This window comes from Pyxicephalus adspersus, chromosome 1 (assembly GCF_032062135.1).
Source record: "Pyxicephalus adspersus chromosome 1, UCB_Pads_2.0, whole genome shotgun sequence".
Classification (NCBI taxonomy): Eukaryota; Metazoa; Chordata; class Amphibia; order Anura; family Pyxicephalidae; genus Pyxicephalus; species Pyxicephalus adspersus.
This window is the reverse complement of record NC_092858.1, coordinates 113,306,678-113,324,693: the sequence shown is the minus strand read 5'-3', so window position 1 is coordinate 113,324,693 and position 18,016 is coordinate 113,306,678. Positions and strand designations below refer to the sequence as shown.

Genomic DNA, 18,016 nt, shown 5'->3' with positions numbered 1-18,016 from the left:
TGATTTTGTTTTTTGCTTTGATGCTGATATTGTTCTGTCTTCTAGATATGCAGTCCACCTTTCGTTTTCTGGGAGATGGTGTAATATTGTGGAAAAGCCTTTCACTACCTCTAAGTTTACCCTGGCACCTGAGCCTTATGATTCGAACACAACAGTCAGATGCCATTTTACTGCAAGCAGAAGGTGAACAGAATTCTTCTCTCACACTGCAGGTATCTAGAACACACCTATGTTTGTATTTTATACAAACTGTTTATAGAGAGAATATTTTTCAATATGTTAAGGTGATTATGCAGTTATTCCTATAGCTGTAAATGTTTGTCAATAGTCTGTCCAACAGGGGAAGCAAAGGCTACTGCATAAGCAGCAGCCATATATATATATATATATATATATATATATATATATATATATATATATATAATGACAAGGTTTTACTAATACAGGGAGAGTGATAATGATCATGTCATGTGACACTGTATTATTTTCATGTAAAAATACCCAGGAATCACTTTATTAGGAAAAAAACCTAATGCTGTCTAGAGAGAATGTAATTAAGGAAATGCATGCTACACCTGAGATCAGGCATGCGCTGAAGGGGCGATAGCCAATCTCAAGCATATAGTTTCTGATTGGCACTGTGATCCACTCTCAGTATGATGATGGCTCCATTTAAAATCAGGCTTACAATAAGAGCCAGCAGATGATGGACAAAAGAGTGGAAGTGGAAAAGTTACTATATAGAAATCCTCCATCCTCTCCCAGCTGAGCTGGAAGGCTGCTCACACCCATGGACAGCATAACATAAGTAGTTGTCAGTTGTCAACATTGATTTTGTCTGTTTTAATATTCTTTTAAGAAAAAGTTCATTCATTTAATTTTCAGCATTAAATTTTTCAAACATTTTGTATAGTTTGGCATATTGCAAATAATGTTTCCAATTTTCAGATGAGTGAAGCTTCACCATTGCTGTCCCTTCGTGGGCCGTCGGGCATCCATGCCTTGTTTTATCTACCTCATGTAAAACTAAATGACGGGGTATGGCATCACATATGTCTAGAGCTCCAGAATGACCCCAAATTGACTGAGAACCATACTGTGCTCTTTCAGATTGACTATGGGCAAGAGGAGGTATTGTGTTCCGTTGATTTTCTTTATCATTGAATTATGCCATACTATGTGTCATGAAATAAAATAAAAAAAGGAAATAAAAATGCTTTGCAACAACATTTTGGACATATGTTAAGAGTATAGAGAAAACACTGATCTAAAGCCAAATAGGAAGATACATTTGCTTGAATAAAGTGGTCATTGCCTTTTTTTTTTCAACCATCTATTGCCAATTTTAATAGAGATAGGTTGACATATACCTACATTGCACACTTTTAACATGCCTGAAAGTAGAGAACACTATAGAGAAAAGCAGAGAACACTGTTTTTATTTTTTGTGGCAAATGCTAAATGGCAAGAATAAAATGGCTACAGCACAGTAAAAGTGATAGTCGTGTTGATCTGTATGTGTATAAGGAAATGCCATTTTGTTTTAGTAAATAGTCTATTCACCCTTCATGTTGTTTGTGAGAACTATATAGACTAAATGACCGTGATTGATTTATAAATATTTCTACCTAAATCATCCCAGAACTCTCATGTAACTCATTTAATGAGTTATAATGCTTTGCAATTTTATCTTATGTGGGTAAAACCTACTACAAATTTTATATTAAACAGAAGCATGTTTTGAGTATAAACATTTTCTGTGGGTTCACTCACACTCACTGTGTTGTTTATGTTGTTTATATGCTGTTAAATTTTAATTTTTTACTAGATTAAGCGTTATGAACAAACTCATTTTCGTTGTGTGTTTAAACCTGCTTTTGTGCTGTATATTGAGGTAGGACATTCCAGTTCAATTCCTTTGAATGTGCTAACTGAAAGGGATTGCCTACTGTAGCACTTGATTATTTCTAGTGTTGTACTAGAACATGTTGCTTTTGCAATGTTTTATTACTTTAGAAAAGTTTGTGAATATTTTACCAAAGATTCAATTTTGTCAAACTGCAGGATATACCTATACTATGACTTTAAACTCAGACTTTTGAATTCTTGACAGGACTGTTTGATCCCCTGTCTTTTGAATACTAGTGTTTTAAATCATTTTATGTGATAAATTTTTCATACAGTTTTAAGACAATCACTCCCAAACCACACAACAAAAATCTAATGTTTAAATATTTGTTGTTCACAAACAGCAGTGAAGAAGCAGGAGTGTTGATTATTCTGACACATGCAGAGTTTATGACAACAATGAATATTCAGATAAATGATTAAGGTTCCATAATATTTTCTTGCTGTAGATAATATTTACTAATGCATATTCTTGTCTCCCTATTTTAAAGGTTAAAGGAAAATTTCCCAGGGATCTCCTAGACACAAAACTAAGTAATCTTAGTATCGGTGCTGTAGCAAGTAATGGCAATACCATTTTACAAGGTTTTCGAGGTTGTTTACAGGTGGGCAATGTATATTGAATACAACAAAAAATTGGCCAGCAGTCTGTTTTCTCATCCAGTAAAAGAGTAACAACCTATCTACTCTTCTTCAAATTTCAGATATATGTATCAGATATTTAAATTGTAAATAGAACCTATAGTATAGTCCCATTATCTGTTTTCTATATGTCACAATAGTTTGCCTTAATCTGTAATTGTCTTTTAGAGTTCCTTTAGGTCTGCAGTCCCCTATAGGGAATATATATTGTAATGTGAGCCTATTATATCTATTTACATCCATAATATTTTTATTTGTTAACTGTGAATTATTTTCTTTTGCAGGGTGTGCGTGTGGGTGCCAATGCCTCCCCACTACCTATAGATAGTGCATTGCTTTTGAATATAGAGCTAGGCTGTAGTTTTCCAGACCCATGTGACTCCAACCCATGTCCTGCTCACAGTTATTGCAGGGATGACTGGGACAACTACTCTTGTGCATGTCACCCAGGTAAGGTTTTAATATGTGTGTGTGTGTGTGTGGGGGGACACGTGCTTTTAGTAGGGCAGCATTAATACACATAACCATAAATTCACAACAATGATACTAGAAAGAATATTGCATTTTATGCTTTGGAATTATGTTTGTCTGAAAACAAACACTATTTGAATACAAATACGTTACTATAAGAAAATGTATTGCAAGAAATATTAACTTTTGATATAGAGATGTGATAAAATAAAACCTTTGCAGCCTACTTGCATCTCAATGTCAAAAATATTTCCATTAATGTTGTTTATTTGCTGTCCAACTGCAGAGGGCTAGTGCAGTGTGGTAAGAGTATACAGCACCGATTCAACCGATTGAATCACCAATTGGTGTTTGAATCACCAAACGCCAATGAATCAACCAATTCATTAAATAATATTAAATGTGATTCCATTTTGTATTGCAAACATTTTTATGGGTTTTTAGGGGGTTTTCACAACATATTTTTTTTTTGGGGGGGGGGATTGAGAGTCACATAACAACAGGAAATTCCAACAAAGAATTGAACTTTTATGAATTCAAACATCATACTAAATCCATATTATAACAACGGGATTTTTTTTATAGATAAATTAGATAATTAAATAAAATAACTCTTCAAATAAATATTGCATCACATCAGCATTCCTTTATTTTGGTATACAATGATCTTTGTAAATGCAAATAGAAAACCTTTACGTTGTTTCCTTTTATAAGTTTTACTGTTGATTTAAGATGTGTTGGTCCCTATAACTTGCCAAATGACTAAGAAGAGTAGGTAGGGGTGTTTTTATTGTGATTCCAATTTTAACGTAATTAAGCATTTCTTTTGCTTGCCTTCCTTACTGCAGGATATTATGGTAATAGCTGTATTAGTGCATGTGAACTGAATCCATGTAAGCACCAGTCTACATGTGTAATGCAACTAAGTGCGCCCAATGGATATATATGTGAATGTTCTTCAGGATACTACGGCCCACACTGTGAGAACAGGTAAATGACTATTTACATGTGTGTTTCACATGCTAAATTCGGCAAGCACAAAATATGACTGTTTTGTGTTTACAGGCTGGATCAGCCATGTTCCCGTGGTTGGTGGGGTCATCCTGTCTGCGGTCCATGTAACTGTGATGCAAGCAAGGGATTTGATACAGAATGTAACAAAACAACAGGAGAATGCCATTGCAAGGTGGGGAATAGAGCAATTTAACATTATTATATTTCTGTTTATTGAATAGTAGGACACCATGGATGTACAGGTATAGGGTCTATTGAGAAAAAGTTCTTCATTCATTTGTTTGGTACTATTTAGCTGTTGTGTTAACAGGGACAATGCAGTAAAAGTAAAATCTCCCTATTAGGGATCAGATAGCACCGAAAGTCTAACCAGTTCTATATTTTTGCGCTTTACCCTAAGCCATAAAAACATTTTTGGTTTTAGTTCACTTCAAAAAAGCCTAATAAGGAAAAAAATATGTCAATGTAAAGGCAAGTTCTTGACTTGCAGTATTATTCGACCCACTTACTGTAAGCCCAGGGTATAATAACTTCACACCTGCCCTGAACTCATGAAAAAAATACTTCTTAGTTTTTTTATCTATCTTAAAGGTGGTTTTGGGGAAATACTACAGTGGGATGAACAAAGGAACATTTGGAGCTCAGAGTTTAGTTTTAAGCTGAGTTAATTTGCCACTATATCTTTTTCTTTTATTGTGTTTTAAGTGGCACAGTACAACTGGGCTAATGTACTTCTGCTGTTTACCTAATATGTAAAGGTTAAAACATTAGACCTAGAAATCTTGAGAACAGAAGAATTGGTTCTATAGAAGATAGATGTTAGAGAAGATATTAAGGTATTTTAAATATTCTAACAAAAAGAAGTACAAAAGCATGTAGTAAAAAGCGTATTCTATTAAGACAGGTAGCATGTCATAAAAATACATTTTCTTTAAATTATGGGTTTTTGGAGTAAGCTGGAAATGCTGCTGGTGTAGTATATTTCTCATATTGGCCTGGGGCAAAAGTTAAAGTTAGGAATAAAAGGACAAGGATTATACATGGGTAATTAACTTTTTAAGAATTAAAAAAAAACAGAGTTGGCTTCAAAGGGAAGTAAAAAAAACAAACAGATCAACTGCAAATAATTGAGTTTAATCCAAAGCCAACACTCCCAGATACACAGATAGATACATGTTCAACAGTTTCTTGTCCTTTTAAGTTCACCACTGAGTTTTGAAGGATGTCAATCAATGTGCTGATTTATCTTTTTGTTTACCTTTTAGGATAATCATTTCCATCCACCTGGATCTGAGACTTGTATACAATGTGATTGCTATGCCACCGGTTCCCTCAGTCGAACGTGTGATCCAATTACAGGACAATGCCCCTGTAAATCTGGAGTTATAGGGCGCCAATGTGACCGATGTGACAATCCTTTTGCAGAAGTTACAGCCAATGGATGTGAAGGTGCCGCCCCCACTAATAATTATGTTGTATTTTTCTAATTTGATATTTAGCCCATAAAAGAATTTCTTTTAGATATAAAATATTACTTGGATCTTGTTTTGTTTTTTGTACAGATAGGGGGTCTGATTTCTAAAGTTCTAGATAGACTATCATGGATGAACTTGGGTGATCCAGAAAACCTAAAATTGATTTGGTCAAGGACTAAAAACATTTGCCACATATAAGGAACTAATTTTATTAAAATCCATTTCAGGCATGTTGGCTTACACAGGTTTACCCATGATAGTCCATCTTCTCCAGTGTTGGAGAACTTTATTAAATCAGGCCCAATGTGGTTTTTATGTGGGTTTTATATATATATCATATTTTTTTTTTATTATTTTTTTACATTTTCAGCTATAGTAAGTCTACACATGTCATTTGTAGCTGTTTTGTACTTTTCTACTCCTTATTTTTTTCATGTATGTAGTCTGATTTATTTCTTATTATTTTTAATGACTAAGGAGCATTTGACAACTACAAATGTTTTTCTCATCTTAACATATAGTGCTTTCAGCAGTCAGGTTCCAAACTTTTGCGTGTTGCAGTTTGGATGCCCTGAGCTGAGAATCCAGTGATGGGTGTTATTTAAGGACTGCACCCACTGTACTTCACCATTATTACAATGGTCTGTTTGACTTTCAGTATTTTTAGTACAAAGTTCTGCATGATGGCCCTTTTTTGTGAATTTTTGATTGTCAAAAAAAGTATATTATTACACTATAAATTATGTTGTTCTTGTTCTTTTCTATCACAGTAAACTATGACAGCTGTCCTAGAGCAGTGGAAGCTGAGATATGGTGGCCAAGAACACGGTTTGGATTGCCAACAGCTGTTTCGTGTCCAAAAGGTTCTGTAGGTAAATAGCTCATATGATGCATATGCTACACACTCTACAGATTTAAGTAAATGTACATATTTGTGCAAAAATTGAAAGCATTAAAACAAAAATAAGGGTAAATTTCATTCTTAAGCATAGATGGTATTATATGCATGGCTAACAATTTAATCCTTTATTTTGTATATGGATATGATTATGGTTTGCTTCTCTATACAGGTACTGCTATTCGTCACTGTGATGAACACAGAGGCTGGCTTCCTCCAGACTTGTCAAACTGCACCTCCCGCTCACTCATACCTCTAAAAGGACTGGTATGTCATTATCTCATTAATATTTGGAATTTTTTGAACTTTAGGAGGAACTAAGAAGTCACCCAAAACAAAAAAAAAAAATACACGTACCTTCAATTCCACAGAGCAGTTGATTGATCCAGAGGTGTCTTCCATTGGGTCCCGTGTCCTCTTTCCGTGGCCATCTTCTCCTCTTCTTCAGGGTACTTCGTCCTACGTCACCCGACCCAGACATGGGATCGGGTGACGTAAATGGGAAAAAAAATTACTGATCTCGCTGCATGTGCGTGAGATCAGCAATTTTCTTTCTCTTTTGATAAAAGGGCTCTCTTTGCGCATGCCTGGGATGCTCGGGGATATAGGTATCCTGGAAGGCTTTGCGCTCCCATTCAGGCGATCAAGAATTTGGGGGCTTTTTTTTTTTTTTTTTTATTGGAGTGTTGCAAGAAAAACAAAACAAACATACAGAATTTTTACCTTTATGAGTTTAGGTACTCTTTAAGGTAGGAAATAATGATGTAGCATATTTAAGCATAGTAACTGAAATAATGATGTTTATTAGATTTCTGTAACAATTTATTATTCTTCAAGTGATAAAGAATATTTGTATGGTGGCTTGGGATTGTTATAGGGCTATGGCTTAGTCTACACGGATGTTTCCCCCTACATTTAACCTGGGGCTTTATAAGCCCATGTATGAAATTCCCATGCATTCCAATAGACAGGACACCAGGACATTTCCTTGAGGCACATTTATGAGCGTTCTCTATAACGCTGCTTGCAATGTTTAAAACGCAGGTAAACGCTTCTATTCATTTCATGTTTCAGGTTTTTTTTTTGCGTTTTATTGTGTTTATGAGCACTTGAAACGTAAACGCGGTAAAAACACTGAAACACGGCATAGACATTTTCCAGCATTTAAAAAAAAAAGACAAGCTTTAAACCTTCAATAAAAGTGCATAAAAACACAGGAACGTTTACATGAGTTTATTAAAATGTCCGTGTGAACCCAGCCTAAAGAAAAATGTTTTGGTGGTAATGCAGTTTGACATCATCATGTTCAGGTGCTGAAGACATTGTTATAGTACTGACAGATATTTGTGTTTCTGTTTAGAGTTATGTTTTATGAGGATTTTATAATGTTGATTATAACGTGGTGCAGAAAGATATAGTGTTGGGAGTTTTGGGATCACGGTGACCATTTAGGATATCATTATGACATATAAAAATATTATTTTAATTTTAATAGTGGGGAATGTTCTTATTGTAAATAATATTTGGATTATTAGGACTTTTGTCTATGTAATTCAACTATCTTACCTTAGTACTATTGATTTAGTAGGGTCTGGTTATCTGATTCTAAATAACCCCTCCCTAAAAACTGAAGAGAACTTGAGAAGAAACTGGCTGCTATTGATTAACAACAGTAAAGACATATTTCATTTAATATAAAGAAGGACAGAGGCAAATACCAGAGCAGAAATTGAGTTCCCAAATTGTGCAGTGTTACATTGTATGCATTCTAATATCTTCTTTATATTAATTTGGTTTCACCAAATATTTTTGCTTTTCTGACCCCACACAACATTCTGTTTTCTTATTATTTGTGTGCTGTAGGAAAGTGTATTTTAATGTTCCATACATTTACTTGTTTTTATGTGAATTTCTTCCGGTTTTCTTTTTTTTTTTCTAGCTGGATGTCCTTAAAAGTAACATGTCATTGCTGAGTCCAGCAGTTGCCCAAAGTGCTGTACATGATCTACTAAATGTCGCCCAAGGAGCAGATTTTTTCTTGGGGAGTGATGTGCTCATATCATACCAACTTCTTAACGCCATTCTGCAGAAACAGAGCCAGGAAAGTGGATTTAATCTTGCTGCAACCCAGGATGTACATTTCACAGAGGTAAACAGTTTTCCTCCCACTGATATTTGCAAATGCATACAAAATCAGAAAAGTGTTAGAATGTTGTTAGTAATTAAAGTAGCAGTCATTTTGTTGTTCAATAGTGTAAAATGATATTATAGCGGTACAAAAACCTTGTACTGAATAGACCAAAGATGCAATTTTATAAAAGTTTAAAAAATGCTCTGGATGAGGGCATTCTTTTCCCAGTTGGGAGGAGATTCGTGCAGCACATCAAGCCCCGCATACTGAGCTTTTCTGCTTTTTGCAATTGAAACATTGGCTCGATTCTCTAACTAGAGGGACAGACTTACAGGTCAAATTGACTATGTTTGAACATATATGGTATGGAAGGCATCTATGCCCGCAACTGATATCTCTATTGTATGCTAAACTATCAGAAGTCACCTGGTCATCGATGCATTCTTACAAGTTACAGTGGGAAAGAGATTTAGGTGATTAGAGCAGATGAAGAATGGTTCAATACTTTGGCGAAAATGGCTAAATGCTCGACAAATGTACTAACCATTGAATCTGCATTCAAAGTTATGATGCAATGGTACATGGTACCGTCCAAAATGAAGCATCTTTCTCCCACGATATCTCAATGTTTCCGAGGCTGTCAGGAACGAGGTACAGACGCCCATATTTGGTGGTTCTGTCTTCTGTTATTAGATTCTGGAGCTGAGTGTTTCGCTTGCTGAGTACTGTCTTTTCAAAACAGGTGCGTAGGGACCCATGGGTAGCCCTCCTGCAATTAAACCTTCTAACCTGTCTAATGTACAATTTCAATTATGAGTATATATATATTGATTGCAGCAAAACAAACCATAGCAAAACACTGGAAAACTCAAGCTATCCCATTCTTTGAAGTTTCAAAACGCGTAGATAACATATTTCTTAATGAAAACATTTTCCAGTGTCCTGAATGACTCACAAGAAAAATTTTCTGCTATCTGGGAACCCTGGCAGCAGTATTCTCTTCCAAATGTGCAGTTAATGTGACAACCCTCTAGGTATAGACTATGTTTTGACTGGTGCTTTATACGATGTCTTTCTAGACTTATACTTTTACCCCCTCCTGTCTTCTTTTAATTTACTTGTATTATTATTGTTTGCTTTATTTTTTTATTGAAGTTGCGCTGGATATTTTGATTTTCTATGTTTTGTATTGTGCTATGACTATTAATATGCACATTGTAATCTCTACTTTTGTTATGTAAAAATTTGTTTACAAAAACTCTAATAAAAACTATTAAAACCAAAAATGTACTGGAGAAGCAGAAAGATTTTTAGTCCTCTTGTGACAAAGAATTTTTGTCTATATTGGGTCTAGACTTAAATGTTCTCAAGCATGGGACTAGAATTTTTGTCTATAATGGGTCTAGATTTATATATTCTCAAGCATTGGACTATACTTGTATATTCTCACGTTTAGGACTAAACTTGTAAACTTTAAGGTCTACTTTACCTTGGTGCTTTTCATTTTTGAGATGCTATATTTTTAAAGTAGTTATAGTGTTGGGCTTTTATTATAACTGAATTTTAAGTAAAAGAATAAGAACACTTTCATAGAAGACCAATCCTTCCATAATCTGCATAAAATTTTTCCCCAAACAGGATTGAAAAATGTAAAACAAAGACAGCAATCAAGGACACAAAGTGTGTTTTATTAACAGGTTTTTCTGCAATCTGTGTCACTTTTGTCTTCCTGAGAAATTAAGAGGTTTTATTAGTAGTATTATCTGTTCATGTTTTACCAACATAATAAAATAAATAATATAAGTGCCGCTATGTTATTCTGTATGTGTAGTAGGTTTAATAAACCCCAACCCATTATTTAAATTATGAATACTTTTAAAGCATGAATTATTTCAAATTTTTTTGTTTTTTTATTACCAGAATGTTGTTAAAATTGGGAGTTTTCTTCTCGATCTTCATACCAAAGAACACTGGGACATCATCCAGGCTTCAGAAGCTGGTACAGCTCTTTTGTTAAAAGATTATGAAGCCTACATGAAGAATGTGGCTCGTAATATGAAACATACATATTTAAACCCATTTACTATTAATACACAAAACATTGGTAAGTATAGTGAGTAGTGTGTGTGTCTATTTCATTCACCAATACCTTGTCTTTGCTTTGCCATCTCATTCTGTGTTCTATGCATTTTTATAATTGATTAATTCAATTTATTGATGACTGGTTGATATGGTTTAATGGTTTTGCCTTAATATTACCTATATTTTAAAAGAACCTATATTTTAAAAGAAAAAGTAATTGTATTCTGAAAATGTAAAAACTGAATTTCAGTTTCCAAATATTGCTGAACTTTGTTTTAATAAGCTCTGTAATCATTATTGCATTCCTAAATATATATTTAAAAAATGCAAAAAGTTTAAGTATCTTATTTGACTTGGTATTAGCCTCTTGCAGTGGTGGACAGTAACAAAACAGTCAGGGATGTTTCACAGCAATGAGCATGCGGATGGGAGAATAAAGCAGAGTAACAGCAGTTGATCTGTTCATTCATTGTTTTTTTCTTTCTTCTTTTAAAGTTCAGTCAGATAGTGAGGGCAGGGAGGATACCTGAAAGTAAATCTGCAGCAGAATAAGTTCAGGGCCGCTTTCCTGCCAGGCAGGATTGTGCTGTGTGACAGTCCCAGGACTCTGTGAACAGAAATTCAAACTCAATGGCTGGTAAAACTGCTAATTGATGTGCACTTTGTTGGTTGCCTGTAGTTCAGGTTTACAGTTAAAGTAATGTTATGAATGTGTTTTAAAACACCTTGCTTTCATAAGTATATGATAGCAGTAATATTTGCTTATTGGATATACATGCTTTGCTTGCTTATTTGCAGTGCTACATAGTATTGTTTCTTTTCTTTCTAACATTGGAAGCCTTTGGTCAACTTACTCAACAAAAACTAAGTTTTAAAAAAATCCCTTTTAAGATACAATGATCCAAAAACAGTGGCAAGTAGGTGGCATGTGGTATTCTAAACACAATACCTGCATCCCCCTCTTTTAGCAATACCATTACTTATTTGTCATGGCAATTAAACTTTTGAAATAATATAAAGATTGTAAGCAGATGATGAGTAAATATGACTTCATAATAACTCTATATGAGCCGGTAAATGGTCTGTTCTGGAAAGTTTTAGGTGCTGTGTGTTTTCACTATGCACAAATTTTGAGTTGTTAAGACAATGTTTATGGTAAAGTAATTTTTCATATGACATTTTATATACTTTTTTTTCCATTTTTGTTGCCGTATTAAATGCTGAGATTTTTAGGTTAGACCCTAGATAAAGGGTAATTTAGATGCTATATTATTTGCTCATCTGTTCGCCAAAAAATGAGATAAAATCACACACAGGGTTTTTTTTATTCACTCAAACCACTCATAGATTTACATTCATGTTAGAAGCAGTAAAGCAGCACATCCGTTGTTTGGCATTGCAAAGCAGGAAGAGGCCATGTATAAAACGCATAAAGTTACATTACATGTCTAAAAAAATCTAACATCTAAATTTAAATTATTGATTTTTTTTTCTATGTGTCTTTTCCTACAGTTGTGTCAGTGACACGTTTAGATAAGGAAAACTGTGCTGGCGTAACATTGCCGCAATATGAAACACTACGCGGAGAAAAACCAAGTGACCAGGAGACAGCACTGATTCTTCCTGTAACAAATTTCATGTCACAGAATACCAATGGTAAGAAGGGATACATGTCAAAAATGGTTAAAACTGAAACCTTAGCTGAAAAAATATCTGAATACAAGAGCTATGATTTTTTCTTACTTTAATGCTGAACTTTTGTGTATTTATTGCAAACTTATTTGACTTGGTATCAGCCTCTTGCAGAGGAGGAGATTAAAAAAAAAAAACAGGCATGTTTCACAGTTTGGTACAACACTTATCACCAACCCCCCCTCCACTTTGATCCTTATCAAAGCAACCGTCTGTGAATTACCAGGGTAGATTTTACTCTAGTGAGAGATCTGAACTTTACATACAGCTCACTTCCTAGTATCTATAATACCACTGAGATTGGAACACCATCACACACCATTCACCAGCATTTTCAATTACATCTTATTCTGGTTTATACAGCTTCCCCCATGCAACAAAAGATCTCCTCCCCTTAGTACGTACAACCTATGCCCCGGTATCTATAAAATGAGAAAAACCATGTACTCTGTACATACAGGTACCCATATAACAGTTGAGATTCGCAATCTCTTTCTGAACACACAGAGTTCACATGCATACAGATTACACAAATCTGGACAGCAGAAACCAAGCAAATAAACAAATGTTGTCACATAAATTTACAGGTTTGATGCTGCGCCCTTTAACAGTACTACCTCTTTGAATTGACCGATGATTACCATTATGGTAAATACAGCCTTGGCTTTAGCTTTAATAAGTGATCCTTATGTTAGACATAACTAATGTTGCTATCGGTTAAAAAAAATTTGAACTATCTATTTAAGGAAAGAGTACGCTTTGTTATTCTTCTATGATAGATGTGAATTGTTCTAAGGGTGCTGTTTCATGGCTTGTTCAAAAGAACGTACACAAAGTCATGGTCTATTTGTAAAACTAAAAAACTATTGAATTCTTTGTTTGTAGTTCAAGATGTCATGGAACAGTTCTTGGCAAGTCATGGAACAGTTCATGGCAAGTGAGAAATGAAGTATTACCTAAGTCTATTTAAACCAGAAATCTCACTGTCAATATTACCAAATGCCCTTATTCAGTAGCAATTCTGCATAAAGAAACCTATGCAGAAATGGAGACCGTGTAAATAATAGTTATATAATTAAATAAAATATAGGAATACAGTAATATATAGTGTAATTACACTGTCAGCGGAATATAATTAAAAGTTGGGTAATTTGAGATAATGATAACCAAAATACAGTATACATTTATCTACTGATAAGTTAAGTATTTTTTATTACACAACCAAACTCCTTTTTTTTCTCATTTCTCTATTTACTGTATTTATGTATTTGTATATATTTATATCTGTAAAACTGTGATAGGAATAATCGTTTTCTACAAGTGTCTCAATTAATTGTCAGGTTGGTTTACCTATATTAATGTACATCCTCTAAAAAACTAAACTGGTGCTCAGCTTTGATGGAAATAATAACTACGATGAGAACAGAAGTATGAATTATTAATTCAGACTTTTTATAAGGACAGACTCAGAAAATGACTACTCTAGGAAGACCCAATTCCCCAGCACAGACCCTTCGCTCTATGCATGTTAAAGCCCTCTACTCCTCTGTTTCACCTCCCTACATATTCTTTATTTAGGAGGGATGAGCAATGTGGAACACTACAAAATGTAAATTTAGTGACCTCTCTGAGTCTTCTGGGGCTGCTGACATCACATCCATGATGGAGGCACTCAGCTGCTGTCTTCAGGCTTTTGGATGTCTGCATCAGGGAGACTTTCACCAATAGATAAAATGTAACATGCACCACAAACAATTATGCACTAGTCAAAAACTTTTAATCCCCTTTTTATTCTGGGTCAATATTTTAGTAATTATTAAGGCCAGAGGCTAAAAATGACATTTGTTGCATTTATCCTTTGATATAATTGGACATTCCTAGTTTTATTGTTTTCTTTAAAACTTTGGTTGGTTGTTTTTCTTTTATACAGTCCTCATAATTTAAATGTTAAAAATTAATTGGAATTTTTTTTTCTAAACAAGGTACTGACAGACTACTTATTGATCGTTCTGATCAAAACAGAGCAAAGAGAGACAAGATGACATGGAAAGAAGGTTCACAAAGAGATTCTGAAACTGTGGTAACTGTTATAATATATCACGGCCTCGGGACTTTACTACCTGAAAGATGGGATCCTGACAAAAGAAGTCTTAGGTACAGGAATCTAATAAAACCAGTAGAACAGCTTTTAGGTTGTGTATTTTTTTTACCTTTACCTTGGATCAACATGCTAAGTTTGTATCTAATATGTTTTTAATTAGAGTGCCTAAACGCCCTGTAATAAACTCTCCAGTGGTGAGTATTTATATTCATGAAGCAGATGGGGCACTGGATCAACCAATCACTGTGCAGTTCAGACTTCGAGAAACACAAGAACGTTCAAAGCCTATATGTGTGCATTGGAATCACTCTCTCCAGTAAGTAATTATTTGTCTTGATTTGCAAAGCTTGGCATTGCAAAATAATTTCATTTATTCTGAACAGTCTAGGGCTGTCTAAATAAAGATGTCTAAATAAAGACAGGTGAAACAAAACACTTATCGTTATTCCGTAACAACTGCATTGCAAAAACGATGTTTAATCATTTGTTTGGACCATAGATTTGGGCTCTTTTTGGGCATCCTTATTGTAATTTTACAATACATGTACCTTTACTCCAAATGTACTTTACCTTTTAGTCTTAAAATTATTATGATATGATGTATTGAAAGTATCTTTAATAATTTTTCAGATTACCAATGCCAGGGGGTGGCTGGTCAGCTCGGGGTTGTGAACTGGTTTTTCGCAATGAAACACACATTAGCTGCCAGTGCAATCATATGACCAGTTTTGCAGTATTAATGGATATGTCACGAAGAGAGGTGAGTGCAATTAGATGTGTTATAAGGGTAATGTTTTATGGTTGTATATGAAGATGAACATATGGCCAGTCTTGGCTGCGAATTACACACTGGCGCTTTGCTTCCTTCTTTGCAGGTTTGCAGTGATATACCATAGTTGCATTTTACTGTTCCTTCATTTATTTCAATTTAGTTAATCATAACTAATACACAATACTTTTCCCTTAAATGACCACTCATACGTTCTTCATGTGAATACTCTGTGTGGTAAAATTAAACAGAAATTGATCTAATTATTGATTATTTACAGAATGGAGAAGTGCTTCCTCTACGCCTCATCACATACTCCTGCGTAGGGGTGACCCTTGGCTTTTTGCTTCTCACTTTACTTTTCCTGTGTATTCCACGTTGCCTGCGTTTTAATCAACATAGCATCCATCGTAACCTGCTCCTGGCCCTCTTCCTGTCTCAGCTTAGCTTCTTGCTGGGTATCAACCAGACTGACATGGAGGTAACTATTGCATACATTCTAATTGCTCTAAAATTGTGTGTTCTGAAAGACAAACAAAGGTCTTGATAAGTCAGACCTAACATATAGCTTTTGCTGTACAACTGGACACGTGGTTACTTTAAAACATACTTTAAAATTAGAGGGTGTACCCACCAGGATGTACATACCGGGGTGTACATTGTAACCTCACACACCGCTTGGTTATTTTGTTAACTTTAACCTATAACAGTTTCTAAGGCTTAGTCTACATGGACATTTTTCCCAGCGTTAAACCTAAAGGCTTTAAAAGCCCATGTTTGAAATTCCCATGCATTCCAATAGGTTAATGTACACCAGGACGTTTCCTTGAGGCACGTTTATGAGCGTTATCTATAACTATGCTTGCAACGTTTAAAAATTAAAAAAGCGTGGGGTAACGCTGAAAAACACGGGTAAATGTTTCTTTTGATTGAAATGGATGGTGGGGTGGTGGGGGGATGGGGGTTTCCGCGTTTATAAGCACTTGAAATGTTAACGCGGGAAAATGCAGAAAACTGAGGGAAAACGCGGTATAGACGTAGGAACATTTACATGCGTTTGTAAAAACGTCGGTGTAGACCCAGCCTAAATTTTCCTCAAATAATGCTGTGTTTTAAAATATTTACATGTGTAAAAACTATTGCTCTAGCTGTAACCCATGCACAATTTCATTGTTACACAAATGAACACCAGACAGACTTCTGGACAAAGCAGACTAAGGGTAGCACAAATATTAACCACAAAAGGTTTAGCATTCTGGGAGCATAGCCTAACTGTTTAATTTTAGATAATAGTAGCTATTTTTTGCAATCCTCCCTTTTAAAATAAATTTCCTCAATGATGCACAAGTACTTCAGGATAGTATAACTTTTAATATATAACAAACTAATTAAAACATTTTTTATCTCTTTTTTTCCCTGATGTTTTTTTCCTGTCATACCTTGCCTTCATGCTTACTTTGTGTACTTTGTCATCTTGGTCATATATTATCCACCTACTTCAGTTTGCTTGCACTATCATTGCTATCCTCCTCCATTTTCTCTCCCTTTGTTGCTTCTCTTGGGTTTTTATTGAAGTTTTGCACATATATCGCCGGTTAAGTGAAGTTCGTGATGTTAACACTGGTCCAATGAGGTTCTACTATGCTCTGGGTTGGGGTGTACCAGCCTTTATCACTGGTATGTAAATAAAACTTATATCTTTTTGTTACAGATATCAAATGGTTTTATTATACTGTTAAAAAATAGCTGCTCTGTTCATTATGCAAAATTATAGTCAGGAGGCAGATAATACAGGATTTTTTTTTCAATAAAGAAAAGGAAATCTGCCCTCATTCAGTAGGTAGTTATAGGTTTATACAGCTTACTTAGGGCTATCCAAGTTTCAGTTTTATCAAGCTTTTAGTCAAGACTAGTCCTAAAGGTTTTTAGGACACAATGGTAATGAGATATTTTGCACTTACACAGCCATCTGCTTTTGCACTACTACTATGTTACTATTGTAACCTGTTTTAAAACAAGCATGAAATGCACAGACTTTTAGCAATGGGCTGCACACAGTTGTATAGTGGTATAGATTTTAAACACTGATTAGAGTGGTGTTTTACTAGAATTTTTAACATTTTGTTAATTGTTATGGGCAAATTGCAGACATGATGTTATTTGCATCTAGCTGATAACTATGCGTGCAGTCAGACTTTGAGAAGGAGGTTCAGCACGCTGCTTGCAGGAGAGAAATAAAGGAGATTACCTAAGATTACCACAAGGCTGTATTGCTGGTTTTGCAGTGCAGGTTGTGCTTTCCGTCAATAATAAGTGGATCACATGAATAGTTATATTTAGGAATGTTTTAAACATTACCTATTCCAATGACAAAACAGGTGCTTTTACATTAAAGGTTACAAATATGGTTGATATATTGTTTTGTGCTGTGCTCTTCTCTTCTTCGCATATGATCTTTTCATGCCATATTCGCCTAGGTCTGGCAGTGGGACTTGACCCTGAAGGTTATGGAAACCCTGACTTCTGCTGGCTGTCTGTGTCTGACACTTTAATCTGGAGCTTTGCTGGGCCTGCTGGCTTTGTCATATCAGTAAGTAAAAAACTAAACCTAATCTAACCACAATAAAAATGCTGCAGTTATTATGTAAAACACACAGGGCCTAATTTATCAATGAAATCCGCGCGTACTTTCGCGCCGTTATATCGAGCCGGTTTACCGCGGGCTGGAGTCATATGCGCTCGTTCATTCGCATCTCACTGCCAAGCCGGATGCTTGCCTTCATAACAAAATGGGCAATAGGGGTCGCGCATCCGCCAATTAAGGCGATTAGAT

At 35.0% G+C, this 18,016-nt stretch overlaps 1 protein-coding gene across 1 annotated transcript in view; it reads left to right on the top strand.

The window, feature by feature from the left end:
* Nucleotides 1-18,016, top strand: part of CELSR2 (cadherin EGF LAG seven-pass G-type receptor 2) — a gene marked incomplete in the record, with an annotated part of 60,354 nt that overhangs the window by 33,102 nt on the left and 9,236 nt on the right. The window contains 18 exon segments of the mRNA XM_072424231.1: nucleotides 46-212; nucleotides 949-1,131; nucleotides 2,400-2,513; nucleotides 2,835-3,000; nucleotides 3,870-4,011; nucleotides 4,087-4,207; nucleotides 5,301-5,484; nucleotides 6,281-6,382; nucleotides 6,581-6,675; nucleotides 8,348-8,557; nucleotides 10,460-10,643; nucleotides 12,134-12,277; nucleotides 14,296-14,467; nucleotides 14,575-14,730; nucleotides 15,045-15,174; nucleotides 15,464-15,664; nucleotides 16,686-16,860; nucleotides 17,661-17,773. Coding sequence (XP_072280332.1) covers nucleotides 46-212; nucleotides 949-1,131; nucleotides 2,400-2,513; nucleotides 2,835-3,000; nucleotides 3,870-4,011; nucleotides 4,087-4,207; nucleotides 5,301-5,484; nucleotides 6,281-6,382; nucleotides 6,581-6,675; nucleotides 8,348-8,557; nucleotides 10,460-10,643; nucleotides 12,134-12,277; nucleotides 14,296-14,467; nucleotides 14,575-14,730; nucleotides 15,045-15,174; nucleotides 15,464-15,664; nucleotides 16,686-16,860; nucleotides 17,661-17,773 — 2,759 coding nt within the window.